Raw genomic sequence first — 27,893 nt, 5'->3', positions numbered from 1 at the left:
TGGAGACATGAGAGAGAGGCCTCTGCATGTTTTATAACAAGAGACTCCAACTCTTAAATTAGAAATTTACTTCAATCTCAAATTGTCAACAGATTGAAAAATCAGTCTGATAACAGCTTGCACTGCAAACTTAGACTATTGCTGCAACATAGAAAAATATTTTTTAGAGTGTTAGCTTGACTTTTCTCATAATTTAAGAAGAAAGGACCTTGTTAGTTTGAGATCTCTTTCTTCATGCTACTACAATAGTGAGTATCAATACTGTATTAGGACGATACCCATCCATTTCTACTGAAAAGTGTATGATACATCAATGAAGTTAGGCTTCAAATATCCATAAAACTTGAGCTCAAAATTCCAATTTTAGCCCAAACCATATTGAATATGAAAAACAATATTCCTTCATGTATTTGTCCGTCTTCAGCCTTAAACAATTTCTCTGTCTCTTTAAAAAACCCAGAATATTTTACATTGCACTGTGATCCTCTATGACAACCAGCCACCATTCTTCTTCACCAAGTAGGTAACAGCAAGTGCAGCAGATTACACGTCATCACACCAATACTGAGCAGGAAAGTAACATATCCATGCCTCTCAGAAATGTCTCAGAGAGCAGACCAGAACCAGATACATCCAGTGCAAGTCAGCACCACAGAATTTCAGATGCTATAGATATGACAGCTTCCAAATAAAATTCTTAATTACCATATATGTACACTTTTGCAGACCATGGAAGTTCCCTGAAAACAAAAGCAAACCATGGACCTTATTTTTGTATAGATTATTGGCCTGGAAACAACCAGTTCCAGACTGCATAGAAACATGCACTGGGCACCTCGACTACATGAAACTAACTACAAGCAGGACCTACAAATGCAACTTTGACAAATACCCATGTTATACTAAACAGCACAAAACAAGAAGGAGAATGCTCTCATGTGGAAAAGCTTGCAGCAGGGAGCAACTATATTCTCAGTAGTTCTCTCTCAAACATGCTGAAACTAGCTGCCTGGAAGTTATTCCACACACACACAAAAGAATCCTTCTGTCTGCCGAGTACTCTGGTCATAACTACTCAACAAAAAAACCCACCTTCTATCTACTTAATCTTCAGTAATTCTTCATCTTAGATGGCAAAGATCTGTGCTTCTGCAGATGCAAGTTCAAGTCTTGTTGGCAACTAGCTGTAGCAGTCTAGTTACATACACAGTCGTAACAACAAACCACAACCAACAACGTTACCACTTTCACTTCCTTAGTCACTCCTGTTTTTTCAAAGCCAAAGCTCTGAAGAGGTTTTTCTTACACACTTTTCAATTCTAAGACAGAGAAGCTCTGAGAGGACTACCTACACCCACTGACATGTCATCAGATGTTATATCAATAAAACTGGGTAAGAAGAACCAATTCTACATAATACTACTACTTAAATCTATTCTAGCTCAACAGGCTCAAAACGTTGAAAGGAATGGATCTTGAGAAGTAATACACCGAGCAGATGAGAAGATAAGCATCATTACCAGCATTATGCTGGGTAATAAATTTTTAGATTTAGCATTTGTATAATAAGTACAGATCTCATAAATGAAGTTTCATGTAACCCAATTGTAATAAACTGGTTTAACTGCTATCTACACCCACCTGATATCAGGAAGAGCTGTATGCAGAATGATTTGAGAATGAGAAGCTATGCTGCAAGCACAACTCCCCAAAACTAATTGTGACGTAATGGAGAATGCAAATTTGATCTTCTGGCAAGCTCTTCTCAAGTCTTAATTTCAGCTGTGATCCTCTATGACAACCAAAACCACCCTCTTTAGAAGGAAGTTTCAGTATTTTTGTGAAGCTTCCATTTGCCAAAAGACCTCTGTTGTGTTCTAAGAGACCATCGGGTGCATACAGATGATTCATATAGTCAAGCTAAGCATCTAAGGTAACCATGCAACTCAACTCCCTGTCCTACAGTACAGCTCTGCACTTCTACTCCACTGTATATTAATTTAACCTCTCCTAATCCAAATACCTTCAATGCAAGAATTTAGATGTGAACCTAATATGCAGTGCGATAAGGCTTTTGGGCTTACTCTTGTGACTTTTACCAGGATGCAATTTAAAACTGAAGAGACCACTCCCAGGGACTTCATATGCTCCAATTTTTTCCCTCATTAACATATGGTATTAAAAAGCCTTGCTGGATTTCCTGACTTCCCATATTATTATACATCACGTAACCAACACACAGAAAGTAACTGATATGGAAATGCAAACCATGGATTAGTGGAGAAAAGGTACATAACTCATTGGAGAATCTATTGTAAAAACAGTGACATGCAGCACTGCCCTGGCATGTACCTGTCAGTTATATGGCCTGCTATCAACTAGCTCTAATTAGTTTATTCAGCATTTCTACCACCATAGAGTATTTGGTCCAAAAGAGTCTGCCCTGGACATGTGCTCAGCTAGGAATGCAACCCTTCCAGACACAGATGTTACTTTCTTAGCAGAAGGAAACCTGAATGCTAGGATAGGATGGAAATACACTAGGACTATATCAGACATTTCTCAAGCAGCAGGAGGAAATATTAACCACCCAGGCTTCAATTGTGTAAGACTCAATACTTAACTTATTCTACACCAAAGAGGCTAACTAAATGATTGTTACTCTGTCCCAAGTCAAATATTCATCATTGCTTGATACGTGGACAACCAATTAATTGTGCAGCAATGTATTTGTTTCACTGTTAGCAGTTTCCTCTTTGGTCATGGAGGTCATAATATTGTCCGCATGTGCTGCATTGGTGTCTCCCTATGAAAGCTAGATAGTAAGAAATCTAAGAAGTAACTACAAGAAAAAACATCTCCACTCAACAGCACACCCACAGAAGTACAAATAGAATATTATCTATGAGAGAAGCATTTAAGAAAGTGACTGTCAGCCCTCATCACACTACATAACAACAGCATTACAAAAATACTAGAACACTTCCCTCATTTCTATTGACTTTTGTGCATATCAACTGATAGCATGACACTATGTAGATATATTGCAATCTGCTAGAAACACACACACCATTGTCAAAAAACAAAACAAAACAATAAATAACCCACCTATAGTCAACCTGAAAACCCCCAGACCTACAGATATTACAGTGTACTGCTTCAATATCTTCTTCTCCTTAGCTACATCAAAAGTTTGCAGGTCCCCAGCTTAGTTAAATGCACTCAGTTTAGACTGAAAGCCACCAAATCACTGAACAAACTGAACAACTTGAATTTTTACTTTCAGCCCACATCTTTATTATTCAGATCATATAGACTCACCTTAGTCCATGGATGTGCCTTAATCTGAGGAAATTTGAATTCAGTATAGTTTGGATTCATTTCTCTAATTTGCTCCCTTGTAGGCGTTCCCAGAACCTAAACAGGAGAGAAAGAAAAGGGCAAATTGTTTAGATATGCTTCATAAGGAATTACGACTGAAGTATAACCTATCAGACATTGAGACAACTGAAGTCAATCTATGTAACTAGTAAGTTAATATAGTGCTGAGAGCAGAATAACAATACTTTTTCATCCAGAAGAGGCAGGTCCTCCCTCTGGGCACCCTGATCCAGTTGACCACTGTCCAGAGTAGAAAATGTGTTGTACTCTGTGCCACTGCCACTTGCCCAGTCAGCAGGCTACACTGAGAAGAGCCTTGTCATTTCTTCATTCCCTCACACCACAAGGCTTTTATACACACTGATGAGACCCACCCACCCCCCCCCCCCCAGCCTGCTCTGCTTCAGGCTGAACGGTGACAGCTCTTGCAACCTCTCCTTATATGACAGATGCTCCAGTGCCTTAATCACCTTTGTGGCCCTTGCTGCAACATCAGTAGTCTCTTGCTGGCAATTCAGTTCATGCTCCAAGCCCAGTGTCAAAAATTTAATTATTTTATACTGTTTTTCACAAAATTAAAGCATCTCTGTCAAACTTAGTGGTATTTTGGTGGGGTAGAAAGTTCACTTTAATTAGGTTTATATAAAACAGTACTACCAAACACATTCAGGGACTGCAGTTCACTGCATAAGGCTGATTAAGGATCAGACGAGTAACACAGACTGTATTTTACAAGTCACAAACAGCGGTCCTTTGACAAGCTTAAAAGATCAGCCAGTTACTGCTGAGCGGAGGCAGACAGCATCTCCTGCTCACCCCGCAAACAAAACTGTGTGGGTTTGGGCAGTGCTTCCTCATCTCCACATGGAGGACAGACTTAGTTTAAATCAAACCTGCAAGTACCTAAAAGGCATACCACCTCTGCTTTACTTTCAAAAACTGAATTTCTCATTCCCAGAATCCGCACAATGTTACTTATGGACGCAAATTTGGAGCTGTATGAGAAATAACAAACAGTGGCACATCCCTTTGTAGGGATGGGTACATTCTGAAAGGATTTCAGAAATCCCTTGAGGGAATAAGTCCGGCAATATGGCATTAGTGCATTCTTGTCAGCTAGCACCGAGTGTGAGAGAGCCAATGTCTTTTTGCTCTGCAGAGAGAAGGGGAGATGGCAGAAGGCAGGAGTCGCTCCTCTATGCTGGGCTCAGGCTCATCTATAGGAAACCTGTAGTGATGCTCTTCTGGCCCCATGACAAATCCCTCCACACAGCTTAGCATAATGTTATCACCTCATCTCATCAAACTGCACTGTCACCATCAGGCAACAAATGATCACACGAGGCTGGCACTCTACCTTGCTGCTTGATAAAGAAATACCTGGTTACAAATTTTGGTATCTATGTACATTTTCATTCTGTTAGAAGAATGGAAATTACAAAAATGCAGTCTAGAAAGTCAAGTAAGGTGGTAAAAGAGCAAGGTAAATGCTATTTGAGTAATTTGTGCAACAGAGAAACTATCATCAGGTATTATGAACAAAACTTGGTATCTCTTTGCTATTTTAAGTAAGAGTTGCACAAATAAAAAAATCCTACCCACAAAGAAACCTTTTAAATAAAGAGCAGCAGCAGAGGAAATAAACACTGCAACTTGTCCATACAGTTGCTTCTTGGCTAACAAATTTGACCGACAAGTTGTACAAAATGAACACTAATTGTTTTGTAGCTCACATCACCCATGAGGATTTAAACCCCACCTAATTCTAAAAGCCAAGGGTTACTCTCAAAGATGACAGCAGATTTTTCTCTGTGTGTCTGAAAACACTGTTTTTGCTCAGGGGGTAAAAAAAAAGAGAGTATTTGCAGATTCATACATTTTGCTCAACTTTCAAAGGAAAAAAGAACTGAAAGGAAAATGTGCCCTTTTCCTGCTGGTTTTCTGTCTGGCACCCACCAGAGCATCAGCCACCCAGCTGCCAGCCTTGCCAGACTGGTGCTGCTCTGAAAGCTTTGATGACCATCACTCTCAAACCTTTCCACTTCTAAAAGATATGGGGATTTCACACCCCTAAATATTATTTTCATCCCAATTCAGGATAAAATTAATTTTTAAAACCCGGGAAGTTTTTTTGATTACTTAAATTAACTTTCTGAAAAACGATGGGCAACTTCTATTGCTCTCTTACCATTCCTAAGAGCTAAATTTTCAGGCCTCCCTAGTATAAACAATACTTTTAAAAAAGCATGTTTACCTCCTATACCCTTTCCTCCTCAAAAAATTCTTTTAATAGCTTTTCTAAGAAGCAGCAACGAGTAGATTTATTTTTAATAGAGCCAAAATTCATCAAACTGGCTCAGTTGCCAAGGCTGCTCAGAACAGGAGCCTACACAGTGCAAGTATATTTAGAGACTACCTATAGCATCAGAGAACTCAGATTAGATAAGCAAGGGCAATTTCAGGGAAGAACCCACAGACAGAGTCTATTCATACATTTTACTAAAAGCACAGCTGTAACTCCAGATGATGGGAGAGGGCAACTCCTAAGATCAAGCACAGGCATCCAGGCAACAGCACTTAAATTTTCATGAATGCTTAGAAAAGAAGGTACTGAGGAGGGATCATGGTAGCTGAAAGAAGGGATTGTCAGACCTTTCAGCTATATAGCAGCCTTTGACACATGAAATAACTGTACAAAAGGAAAAGTGACTTATATTAGCTACACAGTGTATTTACCCTGTTATCTCGAGACTGTAAAACCAGACTGCGCTTCCAATTTGTACTGAAAGTGGATAAAGGGGAAAAAAAACCCAACCACAAACCAACATACCCCAAAATCCAACCAAAAACTGAAAAGAGAAGTAGTTTGGAAGGAAGAATAGAAGTTTTAAAGACTGTGTCAAATGGAAGTTACAATTCAGAACAGTGCAATGAATAAACTGATAAACTATAAAACTGTATCAGTACTTGACATATCTTGAAGAGGTCCTGTAATGGATCTCTCCTCACCCCCAACACACAAATTCTGTTTGCTACATGATTTGAAATTGTACCTCACTAATTCATACAAAATTTTCAGTATATTAGGAATACCTTCAAGTAACCTTGGTAACAGCAATCACTTAAGCTGCTGCAAAAATTGGTCAAAATTCTTCTTTTGAGAAAGAAGCATAAATGACTGTGCTCATGTTTGGCAGAATTACTCCATGAAACAGCTGCTCTTGCTGTATCAACTCTGAAAATACTATGGAGCAGATGTTCCTTGGAGAGCTTTCACAGAATCACAGTATGGTTGAGACTGGGAGGGACCCCTGGAGGTCATCTGGTCCAAACCCCCTGCACAAGCAGCACTGTTGAGAGCTGTCTGCCCAAGACCATGTCCAGACAGGTTCTGAGCATCTCCAAGGACAGAGACTCTACAACCTCTTTGGGCAAACTGTTCCAGTGTTTGACCCCCCTCACAGCAAAAACTGGTTTGTGTTCAGATTGAATTCCATGTGTTCTCCTTTATGCCCGTTCTTCTTGTCCTGTCATGGGATGACAAAGAAAAAGAGACTGGCTCCCTCTTTCAACCTTCCCTTCACGTACTCTGTACACTGGTAAGATCCCTACTGATCTTCCAGAAGCCAGAGAGCTTTTAAGAAACACAGGGTCCAATACTGAATTAGTCAGGTCAATGCAGATTAGCACATACTATTCTACTTGGGGAGTCTTATGGAAAGTGATATTATCAAGGAAAAAATTGGATTTCTTTTTTTCTATTTAATACTTGAAAAACAAAAGGAGAACCAAAGCACTGTAATAATAAAACCACAGTTGTCCAATGGGATTAACTGTAACTAGAATGAAGACTCAACTTTCAAATGAATGAAGGGGAGGTCTATGTGAGACTACAAGGCATCTTCCTGCAAGTGAAGATGCCAGGTCAAGTAGTCCTGCTCTTCGTTACCAATTGTCATCATCATGTCTTAAATAAAAATAAAGAAGCATTATCTACTAAGATTAACTAAAGAATACACTTGTTGAGAAACAGACACTGCTTTGATTCTCCTTGGACAAAAATTGAACACAACAGGTTTCACAATATATTCTGTCAAGTTTTTCCCTTGACATTAATCTGTAACAGATGAAGCTCCCCAAAGCATTTTTCTTTCCTGAATAGGGTTTGTGAAGGTAGGGTAATGGTATTTATCTCCTGCAGTTAAAGAAAAGCTACAATAAAAAAAGGCTCACAAGAATACATCCTTACTAAACAAGAAGGGGGGATTAAGAACCTGCAATAAGCCCTGATCTTGCAGAAAGATTTTCAGTTTATGTTCTTACAATCAACTTTTATAGGAGGAAAAGATGGATTTATTCAGCTCCAAAAGACACTTCAGTTACACCTCAGTACCAAGACAGCTGCTGCCCACACCTGCTTCACTATGCAAAACTGCACTGAGTCATTTATGACCAAACCCACACTGTTGCAACACCAGAGGAAAAGGAAACTGCAAAAGTTTCAACAAATCCCAGTGGAATAAAGGCCCTTTATGACAACCATTGATATTGTTAGTACTGAACATTTGCCAAAATGTAGTCAGTTAGAAGCATAGGGACGCCAAGGGTTCAGAAGCTCCAGCTGGTAGTAACTGAACTAGAGAGGGGAGAAGGTGATAATTTAAATCAGAAACCTCTAGAAAGCCATGGTTGCAGTGGCATAGAGGTCTTCCCTGGGAAAACTGTGCAAGTTTATGAAGAAATGTATTCCTAAAAGTCTGATGTTTATGGCTTACCAGATGGCATAATTAATACTTCTGCAAACATGACTGCACCTCTTCAGAAAGTTGTGAGAGGCGTGCCAAATAGTTATTTAAAAAATCCACAGTGTAGACATCTCAAGCAGTAAACATGGCTTGAGATAGTACTTCAAGAGGTCTGTGGTAGAAAGTAAAATAAACTTACCCACTTCATATACACTTCCTTTCAAAAACACTTTCTTGTCAAACAGTGAGAGCCAACTAAATATAGATATTTTTTCTATTCATAAACACAAGAGGAGCTATACATCAGGAATAGGAAGAAACCCATTGTCACTGCTGACATGAATATAATTGCCCATCAACTTTTTATACTGCCTGCCTGCAAGCACTGGAAGTGATGAATTAAGTAAGGCACAGGATCAGCCAAGTTGTGATGTGGGGATTCATGAGGGGAAAAAAATGCCAGGAGACTTCCCTTAGGGCTGAGGACAGAACACCCATGTGAAAGCCCATGTCAGACGCAGGCAGGTCGTCAGCACCAGGACCACATCCAATAAAATGAAACACACTCTCCTATGGCTTACTCTCCCAGAAGAGAAGGCTCCTCTCTGCCCATTAACTACTCCAACTGGATTTATTTTATTTCAAAAACTGAGCCCAAAATAGTACCTTGACATTTGAGCATGAGCCATATATTATAATTGCAGTCTATACTTAGCATTAGGCACAGTAAAACTGTCAAGAACCCAAAAACTTACACATGAATAGGATTCCTGATACTATTGAACTTGCTTTTTCATACACTTTTTCCCCCCTTGCTCCCCCTTTCCCAGGAACTATGAGAAGAAGATCTGATTATTCCTCCTAAATTGCCATGAAATGCCAGTTTTGGTGCAAGGAATAATCACACAGTGCAGTAGCAACCAAGAAACTCAAAGCAAACACCACCCCCACCCCGTAACCCCCTCTTCTTTCCTGCAGTTTTCGCAAGTTGGTTGATTCATCTCATGCTCTAAATAGCAGCATACGGAAAAAGTACTTCCGGTAAAGAAAACACCAGGCAGATTGGCAGATGCTGTCCTCCCCGTGTCCCACGGCTGCTCAGACAATTATTGCTGCTTCATTCCTTTGACAGAGATCATTTTTTTTCTGCTTTTGAGAGGAGCAGTGGGGGAAGAACAGAAACTTTCAGAAGATAATTATCATAGAAACAAACCTGTTACACTTCTGAGGTTCACTTTCTGCAAGAGGAGTAAAGAGTAACTACTGTCTGCAGGAACTGTACTTGAAGATGTTTTAGTCCGAAAAGTTGAAAAGCCAGCCAGTTTTACCTTGATGGTGAAGGGATGCTGCAGAGCTTGTGGGGCCAGGAATGTCAACAAACTCCCAAGCTTTCACAGGGAGCGTGGCAGTCCTGCAGACACCACTGCTGCACTGCAAGCTGTGCACACAAGATTGGAGATTCATGAAGGAGTCTGTCCTGATGACTGCATCTCAAAGAAAAATCACTCCTGTGGTCTTAAGAGCTCCTTCTTTCAAACTGTATTCAGCAGGGTCTCACTTGCACAGTGGATTTGAAATAGTGAAGTGGCAACTGCAACTCTCCTGGGCTGCTGGAAGAATCTATCAGGTACAAGACGTATGACTGCTCTGAGCTGTAGTGTTTACTTGTACATGGTCTCTTTATGGGATCACTGATGAAATCCACACTACCACTGTGCCTGTTTCAGAAACTGAGCACATTTCTGAAGGAGATGTCACTTGAAAGCCAGTAGGGACATGAATTTTAATGAGTATATTGGGTTACCCACTTGAGATATTCCCAGCCATGGGACAACCTAACATTTGCAATAGCTAGCAAGAGCTAAAAATAAGAAGGAAGAGTCACCATTCAAGATCAAAATTTGGAAAAAGCACAGCACATGGTTTCTCTCTTGTAATAGCGTGAGTATTCAAGAAGAGTATACTTCGGTTAAACTATTTCTTCAGATGGAGCTCTAAGACAGTATTTCCCTATACCAAATATCCTTTTGTTAGGGCTTAAGTGGTCAAAGTTGTCTCTTTCCCAGCCAGACTGAGAACATGTGGAAAGATCATAATTAAAGAAATAGAAACAAGAGAAAGAAATTCAAAGGACAAGGACTTTTGATTCACATGAATGTGATGCTGTGGTTCCAGAGAGGCACAGTTTTTCAGAGCAGTTTGCAAATATGCAGTAGGTCTGGAGAAACTCCAGGTGCAACTAAAGGGAAAAGATCTTGCAAGACTGCTTGAAATGAAACTCTATGAAGACTGTTGAAAGTGTATCAAAATCTGTCAAAAGCCAAAAATGCTTGTTATGCAGCAAGGGACTGAGGATGTTGAGCATACAGCCTGCAGGAAGGACAAGCTGTGCCAACTGATACATCACCACGAACACAGCTAAAGAGGGGATGTCATCAAGAACTGCATGAGAAAGGAGGACTAATCTAATGTGATGGTGCTTTGAAGTCATAATCCAGTCTAATGCAAAAAACTTCACAGCCAGGTGTAGCATCCACTTGGTGTGTTGTGAAATAAACTCTGAATAATCACAGCTGAGTAAGCAACTGAAGAGACAACTGAAAAATTTATCTTGGCTCAAAAAAATGCCACAAGTGTGACTGTGACTCAATCATCTTGAATTGATAAGAACCAGCAGTAAAGTTTCTAAACTGACTTCTTCCTGCAGTGGAATCAACCAAATATAAACAATGAAAGTACAATACATTTCCAAATGTGTGGATAAGTATTTTCTTACTATAGCCCCTTTTTGGGACTTTAAAATACTCAAAATACTCAAAAACCTCAATTTTCCCTGCCTTTAAGTTTCAGACACACAGTTCCAATGAAGCTATCTGGAAAGCATGACCCAAGATAATCAAACAGCAGCTCCCAGGTCCCAGCCTGCAAGCTGCTACCAAGCTCACTGCTATCCCTACAACAGTCAGATCCCACAGCTCTGCTTCTCCCACAGCCAGCTAGCATTAAAATAAGTCTGTGTTACAATGAAAGCTTTAAGTACTAGTTTTCTATGGCAGCAAATGGAAGAGGTGGACACCATCTGTCAAATTTTTTTTAATGAATCCTACTCTAAAGGAAACTTTATACAACATCACGTTTTACACGTTGCACCAAGATTTAACATTTCTGGTAATTTTTATGCTGCAGAATTGCATGTCTTCAACAGTACTGAGGCTACGAAACTCAAACGCACTCGCGTGGGTTGCTTGTTTTATACCAGCCTTTCAAATCTAAGTCGAATTTAGGCATCATTTTGGAAGTGCATAAGAGCAGAATGTTTCATGTCTTCTTTGCAGAGTTAAAAACCAAATCTGCTTAATTTGATATTGGTCATTTTTAAATGATACACAGTAGCTGGGACAGATCCCTCCCAACAGCTGGCAGAATAGAAAAAATAGGACCTCCTTTTCTGCTTTTTCCCCATTTTCAAAAGGTGAGGAAAAATTTGAGGTAAACACGCTTTCTCCCTCTACTCCCACTATGAGAAATACTTTGAAGTGAATATAGTGCTACAAGGGAAGCACCTTGCTATCCCTTTCCTAGACAATGTCTCATGGCTGTTGATTTTGAACACAATATTCTCAATTGTAACTCTCTCGGTATTCTCACCTTCACCTACAGATTTTCTGAATAGTTTTTATAAAACTTCACAACAGAAGATCAGGGAGACAAGGGCAATGAAAAGCAACCCATTTCTCCAGCTTGCACTCAGTTTCTCTTCCAGTCTTGCCTTCAGAATATATATACTGCATCAGTAACAAATACTGGCAGAAGAACATGGCACCCATCCATTCAGGCTCACATTTTACATTACACTTTCTTCAATTTTCAGTGAACATCCTTTCTTGTGATTACTGCTCTAAGATTTACAGTATTTTTCCCTCAGACTTTCCTAACACATACTGTCTCAGTACATTTTGTTTCACTTAACTCCTATGTGTGGTAGACTACAGAGGTAACAGAAGATGAGAAAACCCCAGCACAACACAGGTGTGAATGATCATTAAGTATCCTCCTCTCTACACTTAAACAAATTACTCAGAAATTTGCTTCTGCAAGGGTGAATATCATAATTTTAGCCTATTATTTACTGACATACCCCTTACACTGGGTACTCCTTCAGCTGTCTTGAGAAATAACATTAGTTTGCCAGTACTATATATTGTCACTGCTATGAGTTAGTCAAGAAGTTATCACCACAGATGGTACAAAGGCTATCAGCAATTTTACTGAAGTACTCCTCTGCTTCAATACAACTGAAGTGTAAACACAGAAGCTCCAAAATTGGAGCACATACATGCTATGAAATTAATGGTTCACAGATGTTTTCTTCAGTAGTGCAGAACTGATGTTAACAGCTTCTAGCAAACTTTCAACCAAACCACAGATTTCTGCTTGCCAAGCACGTCAGTATTGAACCATCTATCTCCTGATTATTTTACATTCACATTGTGAAATTAAAGCAATGGTAGGGCAGAGCACTATGGTTTTGCCAATAAGGCCTCTCTACTCTAAGATTTCTGATCAAGCCATGGACAGTCACCATGATATAAAGTTCTATTTACAAAAATTCAGGTGGAGGTTGGGCTCTTCTCCCTGGCAACAAGCGGAAGGACCAGAGGAGATAGTCTTAAGCTGTGCCAGGGAAAGTTTAGGCTGGACATTAGAAGGCATTTCCTCACAGAAAGGGTGATTAGATATTGGAATGGACAGCCCAGGGAGGTAGTGAAGTCACTGGCCCTGGAGGGGTTTAAGGAAAGACTGGATGTGTCATTTAGTGCCATGGTCTAGTTGACATGGCGGTGCTGGGTCACAGGTTGGACTTGATTTCGGAGGTCTTTTTCAACCTAGCTGATTCTTTGATTAGATAATAGTTTTTCACGATTTCAGACACTAACCAAGAAACAAACCAGGACTTTTCAGAAATGTCCAAAGGCAAACACCACACGTTATCACACGAAATCCTGAGGGGGTCTGGTCCTCTGACATGGACCCCTTCACATGGCACAAAAGCAGTGTAGCAAAAAGCAGCAAACTGCTCCAAGACATTTTCTCAAAAGGAAAAAATATTGTCACTTTTACCATCATCAGCCCCACATCTGATAGCAAGTCGAGTTTTTCATTAATGTTTTTCTAAGTAAACCGACCCAACTTGGATAAACTGAGTTTGAAATGCACTGGGCAGAAAGGCAGTAAGAGACATCATGAAAGTCATAGGAGAAGTATGTGCAAGACATGGATTCTCCAGGGGAAAGTTGCTGACTGGAGGATGTCCAGCAGGACAGACAGAAACTCACTGTAACAGAAGCCAGGTTTGCGTGGTCAAAACATGGAAGAGGCGGGGTGACAGCCTAGACAGGTCACAGCACACCCCTGAGCTTCACCAGCCCATGTCCTTCAGGCAGGAGAACGACCAGTCAGTGTTGGTCCATGTCATACACTCTCTTAGGACAGGGACAAAGGCATCAGCAGCTCTTCTAGTCAATGACACAGACAAGTATGAAGTTCTACTTTTTCACCCACAGATTTGGGTTTTGAGGGGCTTTTCACATGCATGCCACACAAATATTTATGCATCAAGGTAGTAGTTAAGTGGCAAAATCAAGGAGGAAATTCTCTTATTACAGTTTCCTTGTGGTGATGAAATCAATAAAACTGAACAGCATGTGCACACATCTTATCCTCTATAACAATGCCACTTTGTTATGTGCATAGTATAGATTAAGAAGAAAATTATACTGCTCTCTCCGGAAATCTTGTTTCCTTCACTGCAGAAGATGAAATGGGTAGGGTAGACAACGGTGCTGGGAAGTCAGACACCAATCTACAAACTATTCTTCCATGCCTCTAATTTGACAGCCGCAGAATATTCACAGCTTACCAAATGAAATCAATCAAGATGTGCTTGGACATAAGTGATATATGAGTGTTATAGATACTGAAACACTAGTTCTTTTACCTTGAAAAACAAAACCCTTCAGGTGGAAGGTACCTTTGCCCTAGGTGTCCTGATTCTCTATCTGCAAAAACAAGTGCCCTTTCTCACCTTTCATTTTAAAAGAGCTGGGAGGAAGGAAGAAGAGAAGGCAACCACATATGTGAAGAATCTGGCACAAGGAATTTAACAATAATGTTTTCAAAACCAAGTACTAACAGCATGCAACAAAGGAAAAGGAGACTGATTCTTAAAGAATGAAAATCATACATTAATAAATATTGGCTCAGATGCAAGCATTTTTTCCAAGCACACTGTAAGTGCAATCCTTTATGATGGAAAAAGCCCCAGTATAAATAAAAGATGATATATCATTACGCATGACTGGAAGAAGAGAAAGTACAGACCATCAGGTTATCAAAACAGCATGAGAAGTGTTTTCAAACACTGTTTAAATGCAAAACCCTGTACAGTGGTGACAGAATACATGTATGTTCACCAGTTTGTAACAGTGCATGTCTTCATATTGATTCCCAAGGAATAATGCAGTCAAAACAACACTTAACATTCCATACCTTGATTATTTCCACCAACTGATCCACACCACTGTCACCTGGAAAGATCGGTTGTCCTAGTAACAGTTCAGCCAATACACAGCCTGCTGACCACACATCTAAAAAGGGAGAAGTGGAGGACAGGGAAAGGTATCAGTAAAATACACATATTAAGCCATTCATATAAAACCCAGCCATTTAAAACTGCTTACTTTATCCTTTGCCATGTTTGATTGTGTATGTAACACAGCTAAAAATAAAAAACATTCCTATCCTAATGTTACCAGGTACCTGGTATAAAACAATGGCATGAAGACAGTCTTAAAAGTCAAATTGTGAGACAATGAGGACTGGAAAATAATATTAAATCCCATAATATATTGACATTAAAACTTACACGTACAGGGAAAAGACCATAGAATGCTTGCCATTTTTAAGTTGAGAATTTCCCCAAACCCTGTGTTGGTTTAAATCACACTGATCATGAACTAGGCATAGGTATCATCCAACACAATGGCTGATGTTTTTACTGATTCCGAGTGTTGAACACACTCCGTTTTTCATACATATATTGAAAGCATATATACACTGACAGATGAACCAGTACTGCAAATATCACGGGTATCCTGAAGTACATGATGATTAAGGGATCTGGGAAGCAGCCTCTCTAACTAGCCACTTCAGGATCTAATCTTTATCCCAGTTCCATTTGCCAGCTTGGATGAACAATAGAACTGCAAGTCACAGATCACATGTCAACAGCATCTGTAGAAGAAGCCATCAACTAATTTTTGTATGTATAACAAAAGCCACAAGTAGTCCTTAGGAGCTATTCCTCCTACATGAAGACATTTTTCACATCTATTGCAGGTATATCTTCTTAAATAATTAGGCAACTGAATACTACAGCATCAACTTAGGAAGGTATCTAAGTGCACTACAGAATATAGCATTTTATTTTTGGAATAATTAACCAGAATGAAAAATGTAACATAGCCAATGCAGTAAACACTGTTTATCAAGTATTTGTGAGAATCTAATGTAATTGCACACCAAATAAATGGGATTTTAAGCTGCTCAACACAGTAGAAGCATTGTACTTGGATGCAGAGAACTGCTTCTCCCCACAAATAGATTCACTAAAAGGTTTTCTAGAAAGCCATCAATTGTTCAATGCATACCTGAAACCTTAACACTAAAATCCAGTCTCAAACAAGCAATCAGCAACAGAAGATCTGTAAAGCCTAAAATACAAAGTAATGCCCCAAAAGGGAAAACCAGTCCCATTCCATCTATATTTCTTTAAAGTCTCATCTACTTCTATGAACCAGCCTTCCCCCATGAGAATTTACCTTCTGAGACCTGTTCCTCCTGAGATGATCTATGCTACAACAGAAACCCTTATTCCCTCATGTATTTAAACTATGTCCCATCCCTGGAAGTGTTCAAGGCCGGCCTGGATGGAGCTCTGAGCAACCCGGTCTAGTGGAAGGTGTCCCTGCCCATGGCAGGGGGTTGGAATGAGGTGGCCTGTTCCAACCCAAGCCATTCTATGACTCCATGGTTCTGTGAAGCAGGATACACACAACACTGCCAGTTATGGCTAAAGGTCTGAGTAAGGAAAACATCTCTGACAGTTCTCTAAGACATCTATTATCACATTGTCGCAATCACTACACACTGGTGCAAAAATAAAAGAAGCTTTCAGGAATTCAAGATTTATAACAAATTAATCTGCAAGTTAGAACACAGTTTTTCCTTCCCCATTTCTAAAGGAAGAAGAGTGAGAGGGCTGTGCAAAAATACTTCCCCTCCTCAAGAAGATGGTTCAGTTGGAACACACAGTAGACAAACAGCAATGTCATTACTGCAGCTTTTGAAATCATTTGCTTCCAAGTCAAATGGAGGCACTTTTACCTAATGTCTTGGTACAAACATTGCATCAGGGTTTATCCTAAAAAGTAACTCCTTACAATGTAAACAGCAACCAGAAATAATGTGAAGTTTGAGTCTTGAATTTCAACAAGAAAATATACACGATGACACTTTTTAATCTTGTAGACAAATTTTATAAAAGCGGATATGGCCACCAAGGTGCTAAAATCACTTTTGGACAACAAATGAAGAAGGAATCATGTAAAGAGTGTTTAATTGCATCTAACTGCTAATCAATGTCTCTCTCTGATAGCTCTTGCTGTTGGAACAACACATACAGCAAAACCATGACGCAAAGCATCATTTTTTGTGCCTCCCATGCATATTGGGTTTAGAGGAATTACACAACAGTTCAGCAGAAAGCAAAGATTTCTTCAGAAGTATTGAAGGAATAGATTAAAAGTACTAAACAGTCAGAGCACTCTAATTTACAAGTCTATTTAAAGATACCTTAAAAGGTTTTAAATAAACGAGTCCTTTACACTGTCCTTTACAAAACAAGTAGTTAAACCAAATCCATAATCGTTATTTACAACTCCAATCCTTATTTTGCAGTGAACAAGTTATATATGGCAAGGAAAAATATTTGACAGAATATATACAAATACAAAACTGACAGGAGAGTAAGTCATCAATCACAATTCACTTCCTTTTAAGATTTAGAAACTATGCTATCATTAAGTTTTTGAGATTAGACCGTGGCTTTTTAAAACTGTTTTAAATAACCTTCTGGTCTGGCTGCTCCATGAAGTTGGCTTTGTGTTGTTTTTTCTTTTCCTAGTTTCCCTGAATGCTTTTGCACTCCACCAGCCTGTTTCAGACAAGTAAGTAGGGCAGAAGTCTCAAATCCATTACAAAAATTTTATAAAAACAGCGGGGAGCATCAGTGTTGCTGCCGAGGAGAGGAGGGCTCAGTCCCTGGGGGAAGCACCGGGCTTGCCCCAGCCCTGCCAAACTGCAACTGCAAACAAGTCAAACAATGTAGAAGTCCTTGCTCAAGAAGGCCAAGCACAAACAGCAGAGGGTACATGAGAAAGCTGCGGGCATCGCATGGGAACAGAGGAAAAAAAGGATGTAGGTGATGAGGAAATAGGTGGCAATGTCTTGGAATACTTGCTGCATTCATGCTGTGTTTAATCCCTCAAACATACAACAAATCCATCAGAAACCTATGCAGTAGTTCCTTATGCACTGAATTCTTCCAAATCAGGTAATTTAATGTCTTGTTAAAAGTCTTATTTACTTTTTCTTGATTTCACTTGCTAACACTTTAAACACACAGGGAAGTAAAACACAGGCATTCCAAAATCCCCAACTTTTTCCCAGGCATGTAATTTCACCAGCTTCCAAATTAGGACTTCGGCAATGTTCCCTGGGCAAGGAAGTGGACAAATTCTTGAAGCATCCTCAACAAAAGCCAGAGAGTGCAGGCTAACTCAAGCAGCTTCAAGCAGGGACAGAAACAAAACATAATCTACACAGGTGTTTATACAACTCTTGATAAGCAATGTACAATAAAGAACAAACTAAAAAATTTCATCTCTGCTGAAACTTGATGGAATTTATGCCACTGACTTTAACAGGACTAAAATTTGGTTCCAGGATAGTTTGCCCTTTTTTTCCTCACATCCTTTATATCTTGAGTTTTAAAATTTATCTACCACATTAGAATGGTAACATTTCTCCTCAAGCCTGACATAAACAAGTACTAATTTCTGTATTTAAAGACACGTTATTTAAAGGAAGTGATAGTTCCATCCCAGACACTTTTCTGTCTTAGAAGAGTCAGAGCTAACTGCTACAGATTAACATGTGGTGTAACTACCTGCTCTCAAGGGAGAAGAAGCATTTTCTGAATTATTTCTTTTAAGTATGAGCAATTTAATTAAAGCAAACAAGGACTCTCATTCACATGCTTTAAATTAGCTAATAAACAAGGTAAGAGAGAATCTTAAAAGAAAATAAGGCAACAAATGGTCCTCACGCCAAACTAGTTGGGACAACATGCAATTTTAGGAGAAAATACTGAAAGCTATTAATTTTAAGAAAGCAGGCAAGGGTACTTTTTTCATAACTTCAGTGCAATGTAGTCTAAACAATACAGACAGTAAATACAACTGCCAGGCAACAGCAACCTTCAAAGAAGCTTATTTCGGTTAGTTTTCACACATTATAATGGTAGCTAATGCCGTACCTTTCCTAGACCAAAGAACACTTAGACAAATACCATCATCACCTAACCTACCTCCATTAATTTAAACACACAAAAATTCATATAGCTTCTTGCACTACAAAACTTTTCTTAAATTAAGTTTCTACTGCTTTATTGATCTTCAGAGCTGTTAGATGGACATTGTCTAATAATATAATCTCTGTAATGCCCTCACTTTTGAATGCATTCTTAGCAATACAGAACGTAAGAAAACAAGTATTTCTCTTTAAATCAGAAAGTGGAATCTGGGAGGACCACCTGCAAAATACACTCCTTAGCTTTAATTCTATAAGCATGCAATGGCCATTTTCAATTGGAAATTAATGCCCTGTCCACAAATTTCACTTTTTCTGATCTCAAACTTTGCCTTTCCAAGCTGAAAAGCTGGCCCTCTTCTTCACAGCACAAGCACCATTCATTGTATTACACTCTAGCTCCTCTAACTCATCATTTGGAGGACATGAAGGAGGAAGGGGGGGGAAAAAGGTTTCTCTCATCCACTTAAGTACAAATTAAGAACTTTCATTTATCTGACACTTTATGGGGCGTATTTATCTTCCTACTTTTTTTTATTACCCTAATCTATTCATCTCTGCCTCACTATCCCTTCATCTTGATGGACTTCCTCCACCTTGGAGGTGACTCAAAGGTGCTGCTCTAGAAACTGTGGAAACAAACCAAGAGTCAGAAAAGCAATCCTGGGAAGTCATAAAATCAACAGCTTCTAGCTACTAAATGCCAGACCCCAAAGTGCTTTTCACTGCTGCTTGTTTGAAACAATTTTTTGGGATGTCTGAACAAGAGCAAAATTCAGGATTACAGGCACACGTGCTATTGTTGGTGGAAGTTGCGCACATCAAGCCACCACAGATCCATGGATTGAGGAGAAAGAGTAAGGCTGAAACATGGAAGTGCTTGAAAAGACATGTTTGTTCCAGTATTTGGAACAGAAGCTAAACACAGGTATCTCTAATCTTTTGCAATAAAGAGATGACACTACAATGACAGGTGGTAGAGTAGTTTAGTGAATTAACACACCTTATTTTCAGCATAGGAAGTTGCCATTTGAGAAAGAAACAAATACTTCTCACTGGCAACAGCTCTGGGATATACCTTGTGGTGGTTCTTCCCCAAGAAACGCTGAGACAGGCCAACTGCACATGCCTGCAGAAGAGCTTCTGCTCCAGACTGCTGAGGTGAAATACTTGCGCTTGCTAGGAAAGTGAATGAACAACTTCATGATACTTATTTTTGGATACCCCAAGAGAAGCCAGCAGCAGTCAAGCAGATCAATCTTTCCCTGCCAGTGGCTATAAATGTTCCCTCTGGAATGCTCCCAGCTCCTGCCAGGGCAGCAGTGGAGCAAATGCACTGAGACCAGCAGCCCCTGGTTGTGCAGAAGCACCCCCAGGATTTGGTGAGCCCTCCCCTGCCCCACCATCTCACCTAGGGAAAAAATGCATGAGACTGAGGCAAAGCTCAGCTGCACAGCTTCTTTTCAGACAAAAGGAGCACGTGGCAACAGAAACATCTGCACCCACCCCTACTCCAGTGCCTGTTCCAGGACAATGTTGGGGAACATGGGCAGCCATCCCAGGGTTTTTGAGCGGTGGCAGCACCACCCATAAGATCAGCACAGCCAGAACCATGCCATCAACATACTCTGGGATGCTATAAAACACACAGACTGGCAAGGGAGAAGCCTCAGCCAACACACTGTCAAGGGATAGCCGAAGGGCTTGGTTTGGGAAAAAACCAACAAACCAGCCCCCCACTTTCCTCTCCCCCCTCCAAATAACCCCAACCAACCAACAACAGTAACAAATTCCTACAAATTAGATGCAGGAAGTAAATGATGCCCATTCCCAGCAAGCTTTAGGGACAAACACACACACTTGCAGAATTCATAGTCAAAGGTGCACAAGGGCCCAAACCATACGAGCTATGAAGGCACCCAACCGACCTGAGTATTTGTGCCTGACCACTGAAAAACCCTGTAAAGTTGTAATGCAGGAACACAACAGAGCTATTACGAGTATGGATTTGTAGCTATTTGGCAACAGTTACTATTTAAAAACTTCAATGGGTAACTTCCCAGGTAATAATTTTAAAAATAGTCTCAGGTCCACTGGAGGCACTAACTGCAGTAAATGTGATTTGATGCTACTCTTACTCTGGTATAATACAGCACTAATGTGGTACTTTAGAAAAGTGTAACAAACACCACACACCTGGCTCAATTATTTTTTACAGGGACCTTTTGGGTTAGAATTAAAGTCATGCACTTCAATGAAATAATCAAGATCCTAGAAGTTAAATGCCAGTTTACAGTTTCATTGTGACATCCAGGATGAAAAGACACATCCTGGAACCAACTTCATTTTCTGCTACACTGAAGAGCAAGTAATGTCACGAGGACAAATTCAAGTGTTTAAAGATGACCTAGATGAAGCCAGACAGCCTAATGCAACAGCCTGGGTTACAATGCTAAACAAGATGACTAACAACCGATATGGTCATAATGCAGCTGCAGCTGGCGGTGCTGTCAGTGTTGGGCCACCAGTGTCACTGTCTAGTCTTAAAAAAGCACTTCTTGCTCAGAAATACTTCCAGTGATTATCCTATCACAGTGCATTATTATCATAAGCCCTGCAGCAACATTAGCAAACAACAAAAACCTTCACAAATAAGCTGGAAGCCTTGCAGATAATGCAGGACAATTTCTACTTAGAATACTTTTCAGCTTTGTAGTCTTCACTGATTTTATTTTTACCATAGTTTTACTAGAGGATATTTAACTAGAGGAGTAAAGATCCCTGCCTTACACGTAAGATCACTTTTTGTTACCACACACACACAGGTGATTCTTACAGAGTGATAAAGACTATAGTGGGAAAAGGTTATTATGCTAACAATTTGCAAGAAAAACAAGAACTAAAAAAACCCAGCATGCCAACATGTAAGTTTAAAAGGCAGTATCACAATACTGAAGCATTTCACAGTTCCTTATACCGAGCCATGGATAAAGCACTAATAATTATATGCTCTTTCCCTTCTTTTAATAAACCTATCTATGCTTGTTGATTGTTTTTCCAACAAGCTGGATGAGTTTGGACGAACAATCCTATGTCAAATAAGGAAGAATTCTCACTAAGCACCATTGCTGCCTACCCAGCAAGAAGGAATACTTACAAACAGCAGCAGCACAAAACTAACCCTTAGAATTTCTAGCATATTGCAGAACACTGGGAAACTATAAAGCTTCTAAAAGCATTTTTTCCTTCTTATCTCCCACATCCAAAGTCTGCTGCGAAAGAAGTGGAAGGTGGATGGGACAGGAAGGAAGGATGGAGTATTAACTTAATTTTCAAGCAATTCTGTGCAAATTTCAAAGAAACGGCTTGGAGGGACAGGTGGGGTTTTTTGGCACAAGAACAATGACTGAAATTCAAGATATTTTTGGAGGCAAATGAAAAATTGCACTTCAGAATGCAATTTTTGTTATAACCATTTCAGAGACCAGCAGGTAAGACAACAAAAATGGAAAGCGCCATTTGAAAAACGGTCTGCAGTTGGAGCAAGAGACACTTCACAGGCTTATCTATAAAGCAGTCTCTTCTGCTGACACATAAAATACTTGTTTTATGCAGTTATCCTCTGAAACAAGAGGTCTCAGTGCACTCTGATAATGCAGCTGAACCAATCTATTAGCTCTCAGCTGGCAAAAAGATGTCAAATGGGATCAGCCACCTTCCTCTTACTCATGGGCTCACAACACTTTGCTTTTACCTGGGCTCTGCTGCTTACTGGACCGCACAATAACGCGGATTGCACTCACTCACATAGCAGGAAGTTAACCTGCCAAAATCTCGTCAGTTGATGCTGCATCAGCAAAGTAAACAGCAAACTGTGAGAGCCAGGGTACTCAGGGGCAAGAGCAGAGCTGGGGCTGCCACTTTGGCAGCAGCCAACAGTAACTTCTGCCCTTTTATCTTTATTGTGCCATTGCTTTCCCCAGACTACTCTTGGTTCTGCCTCTTTTTCCTACTAGGAAGATATGCAAGTGTTGCTACAATACATACTGAATAATAACTAATGTGAAAAAAATTTGTGAGAGCAGGGAAGTCTTCAGGAATGTGTTTAGGTGGGACTTTTTGTTCCTTTTAAAGAACTGCACAGTTAAAACAAGCCAGCCAGCCACTGAGTTTCACACTAGTTCAAACATAGTAACTTTAAATATACTGGTTATAAGCATAGTCTGCCAAGAGTTGATCATGATCTCCAAATCCTTTTGAAAACATTTTACCTTGTCTAAGTGACTCAAGTCCATTACCAAGGTAAAAGGTTCCCCAATATTGTGCTAAGATGAGAGCCAAATCTACTCTCTTTTGCACTAGAATTCAGAAGGAGCCCAGGTAGTATCTTGACTGAAAAACCGAAGTAGTTACCAACAACCAGTCAACACACTGTTCATTTCCAAGATTTTTCACTTTGCTGTTCATTTTCAAGACTCTACTGTAAGAAAACCTGGCTGTTCACTGATCTCCATCAAAATCTAGAGCTTCCCTACTATTGCCATGACACATCTATGCCTCAGGTATATAGAAAAAGTTCTTTGTGTTCAAAATTAATGCTAAAGGACAGCAAAAGTTAGCAGAATTAGTTGAATTAGAAGGACTGCTGTACACAGTATATTAAAGTTGTAAACAGAATTTAAAGTCAACCATTAGGCCGCACTTAACCTCCCCCTATAAACTCTTCACTAAAAGCCAAGTAAATAAATTACAGATTTATTTATGGCTAAACCACAGCAGATCAGAAGCAGTAGATGATTTTCTACAGACATTCTTTACTGTTATTTCAAGCAATTAAAATGCTTTTCTGGCTTGAGATTTCATACCTACTTTTAAACTAAATGGCAACATCACATGGATTTTTTTTTTAAACTTGTAATCAGATTTCTCCCTTCTACATTGAAAAAGTCCCTTTCCCAGTATAATTGATGCTGAAATCTCAAAAGGCATAGAAAGCACAGCAGCCATCTACAGAACATTTGTATTCTTTTAAAAAGTGGTACCTAATAATTTACAACAAAATTCAGCCCCTGGGGACTATATTTGAGATCTCTGGAAACCTTTACACTTAAGTACAGGATAAAAACTGAGGCAGTTGGTACAGATTTCAACAAATGCACTCACATACCTATACTGGAGGTATAATCGGTGGCTCCAAAGATCAACTCTGGTGCCCTGTAGTACCGAGAGCAGATGTATGACACGTTGGGTTCTCCACGAACCAGCTGTTTTGCACTGGAAAGAAAACAACAGTATTTCAGTAATGAACACTTTTACAGTATTGCTGTGCAGACCAAACATTAAGCTTTGGCGCTCTTCACGCACTCCCAAGTCCCAAATGCTGAAGTACAATGTTGTTCTCAGCTGCTGCAAACTGACTCCTTGATTAACTGTGAATCAGTCCAATCCATCAAGCATCTACCTTATACAGGGAATAGCAAAGGAAATTCTGACTACAATCTAGGTGATAAACAGGGCAATATTTTTGGCTGACAGTTGTCTTCTGCCAGATACAAAGGCTTGTTTACAGTGGAAAAGAGGACAGAAAACACTTCAGTCAAACGTAGTTACCCTTTAAGGTTCAAAAGCTCTGGACACTCCCGAGGACTGAGCGGGGTATTTTTGTTTGGGTTTTTTGTTTGTTGGCTTGCTTTTTTGTTTGGTTGGTTTTTAATTTCCATCACAATGCTCTCCCCTTTGCTACCTAAGGAAGTGTAGCATGAAGTAGAAGGGGTATGAGGAGACAAAGAAAAAAATGCCTTTGCCATTGTATTTACATATTAATGGTCCACGATTAAGATGAAGGTTTCTTTTATACTGTATTCGATCAGCCACAAAGGATCTAACCTACAGTATTGCTTCAACCACTATCTTTGAAAGAATCCAACAAAAGAATGGACCACAAGAACACATTACTTTGGGAACAGGCGTCTATGGGCATATTACACTTCCTTCTTAATTAACAAGTGCTAGACAAAAAGGACCTGGAAGACAAAACTTTTGGAAATATGACATTCACCTAAATAGCAGCAAACACTGCAGAGTAGCAAGCTAGCCAAATCCAGTGTTCAGCTCTCCAGACATTCCTCAGCCTTCAGGGAAGAAGGACTCCCACCATCCTTTTTAAAAAGTCTCAGTTTTCAGTTTTATATAAAGAAACTACAGTTAACAAATTCCTACTGATAAAAAATAGTAAGTACTCCCTTTTCATGCATTGTCGTTTTTGAGCTTCAGTGTGATTCCTATTTTGCTCCAACACTGGTGAGGTAGAGCTGAGGAGGAGATCCTGAGGCACCAGCCATGACTATGCACTGCTTGAATAACCCCCATATGACATTCCCACTCACTATGGGCAAGCAAATTTAGCAACAGCAGCTTCTGTGACCTCTCACACATACACCCCAACTATTTTAGTCTGCAAAGTAACAGCACAATCTAAAGACTGAACTTTCCCAGACAAAAATCTATGTCCTGTCTCATTGCGGATTTCCAGAATTTCTGTAGCAGTTCTAAGATGGGGGCTGGACTCTAAAGGTGATTCTAAGTAGATATTGGAAATAAATGTGCCTTTGGAAACTAGAACATAGATGTCCACTATCCAAGAGCTTCAACTGGAAGTGCTGCTTCTGATTTTGAGCCTCTATGGTATTTGCAGCATTAAGTGAATTGCTGTACATGCAAGTAGACTGACTAGTGTAGTATCAGCCTTTTTAAGCTACAATGCCACCAAGCCTGTCCTCTCTAGCCCAAACACATTTCACTGCAATAATTGCTTCTGTTTTCCACGGTGCAGTATTTTCCCTATGTCATGGTATATTTATTTTATTTTTCTAATACCTGCAAAATTAACAGGCTTGAAGTTTTAAATTCCCTCCCTCTTAATATCCCTTTTCAGCTCTTCCTTGCCAGCACTTCGAACTCACTTTGAGGGGAAAATAGATTACCAGTAATTCCTCTTTTAAAGCTACAAATAAAGACCTCCTAAGGGACACTGAGGATTTCTTGGCAAAGTTGCACTGAGGTTCACTTTGAAGGAAGATCTTTTCACCAGGTTTCAGGCCACAGATGTACTTACCTTCCAAAGTCGCAGAGTTTTAGAACAGCTGTATCAGGGTCCAGCAAGAGGTTCTGTGGTTTTATATCCCGGTGGCAGATCCCAAAGGAATGGATATAGGCTAAACTCCGGAACAGCTGATACATGTACAACTAGAACACAGAAATACCAGTCAAATTAGGGTAAACAATTAGTTTAGCACAAACCCTTATGAGAAGAAAAACAAAATCACTGAGAAAAAGACCATACTGAATGCCTAGCAGGGCTATGAAGGTGGGCAAGGTATTTACACATCTTTCCCACACGCCCGTTGCTACATACACACACACGTGGTTCGAATCTTTTTATGTGTCCTTTCAGATAGCATAATTAGCATAATTCCAAAGAAATAATTGCGCCAGTTTTCCAACATTTGTAAATATTGCTAATCATAAAAAGCATACACAAAATTAAGGTGTTTCAGTTTGCTCTACAAATCAGCCTCTTCACAGCAGTGAAGTATTCCAGGATATTAAAAAACCCCCAAACAAACAAGCAACTAAAAAAAATGCCCCATAAAATCCAAAAGAAAACTGTTTAGTTGATGAAGCTGTATTAAATGTTGCCCAAAAACAAGGGTAGTGTCTCAGCCTGTCACTGAAGTGAATCTCCCAGTGTCTCTTGCTGAGGGGACAGAGTCATTTTAATTTCAAATCTCTGGACAAAAACAGAAGGCAAATAAAACCAACTGTTCAGAATAATTTTATGCAAGGCACAACAAACAAGTATGCTGAGGGAGAATTTTCTCTGCCCACTTTCCAGGGCTGGCTAACCCCTTAGCAAGGAAGAAAGCTCCTAAAAAACAAGGGGAGATATTACGAAGCCAAGAACTTCACAGGACAAGATTACAGGGCAAGGGAAGGATGGCCAGCTGATGGAGCTACACACTTTTGGTTATGGATAATAAAGAGCTGCTGGATACAATTAAGGATGTATAGCACATATAGTCATAAAGGCATGGAAAGCCCTGTTTTAAGGTTGACAAAAGGCTGTCAGGTTGTTATTTTTGTTGTGTCCACACAAGTTTCCACTTAAAATCAAGCTACAGGCAGGACGCTGTACTAGAGACGCACCTCCACACTTTTCTTTTATAAACACATTCTCCACAGTTCACCTTTAACAGTCTATAAAACCAGGTGCAATTACTTGATATTGATATCAGGTCATGTTTGCCTCTCTTTCACCACTATCTCTGTTGTAACACTTTCCCTCCTCGTTTTTTGTTGTTTGTTTGGCAGGAAAGTAGGAGCGGGAAGAAAATTGCTTGAATTTTGGCTCTAGGCCTCTGGTTTTCATACTTGTTTCTGAAAACCACAACTCTGCACAAAGAAAAGCAAACAAACATTTTTTCCGAATTGCCTGTTCTAGTCCCTTAAGTATGTATTGTGCAAGTGCATTGCTAAATAATGCAAAAGACTGCTCTAACTTGAGGGGCCAAGTCAACACATGTGGGATTTAGAAAGTATGCCTTTCATCTCCACACAGCAAACCCAAAATTTCCAAGGACTCTTTACAGCAGGTTAGAAATTGCAAATGAAAATTAACCAGAACATTACTAGAACAGCTTCTGTGCAGCTTTTTTTAACAGTTTGTTACCCAGGGAAAAGCAGCTCTCAGCCTGCCTAATTATCAATCAGAAGTGAACAAATAGGTATGATCTGACCTTTGTGCAACCAAAATGCCTGGAAAATTGCAAAATCCTCAATGACATCAAGGTAACATGATCGTTTTAAATACAAGGATTATATACATGGCTTGCCTTGGCAGAAAACTAAGAACAGCTTTCCAGGCTACCTGGAACAGGAATTCCCAAGCCCAAGATGAAAGAGTTGAAGCAGATTTTTCTCTGAAAGTGTAAGGAAGAACAATTTTCTGAAGTTCCCATAACAGAGAACAATTAGGGCAAGAATACTGACAAAAGATAT

At 39.7% G+C, this 27,893-nt stretch overlaps 1 protein-coding gene across 1 annotated transcript in view; it reads right to left on the bottom strand.

Moving 5' to 3' along the window:
• Nucleotides 1-27,893, bottom strand: part of GSK3B (glycogen synthase kinase 3 beta) — a 149,655-nt gene that overhangs the window by 28,173 nt on the left and 93,589 nt on the right. Inside the window, exons 5-8 of the mRNA XM_082278654.1 lie at nt 25,951-26,081; nt 24,004-24,110; nt 14,676-14,773; nt 3,322-3,417 (exon numbers count right to left, since the gene is read on the bottom strand). Coding sequence (XP_082134780.1) covers nt 3,322-3,417; nt 14,676-14,773; nt 24,004-24,110; nt 25,951-26,081 — 432 coding nt within the window. The remainder of the gene's footprint in view (nt 1-3,321; nt 3,418-14,675; nt 14,774-24,003; nt 24,111-25,950; nt 26,082-27,893) is intronic.

The sequence above is a fragment of the Coloeus monedula genome, assembly GCF_965178545.1.
Source record: "Coloeus monedula genome assembly, chromosome: 3".
NCBI lineage: Eukaryota > Metazoa > Chordata > Aves > Passeriformes > Corvidae > Coloeus > Coloeus monedula.
This window is presented reverse-complemented; position numbering and strand designations above follow the sequence as displayed.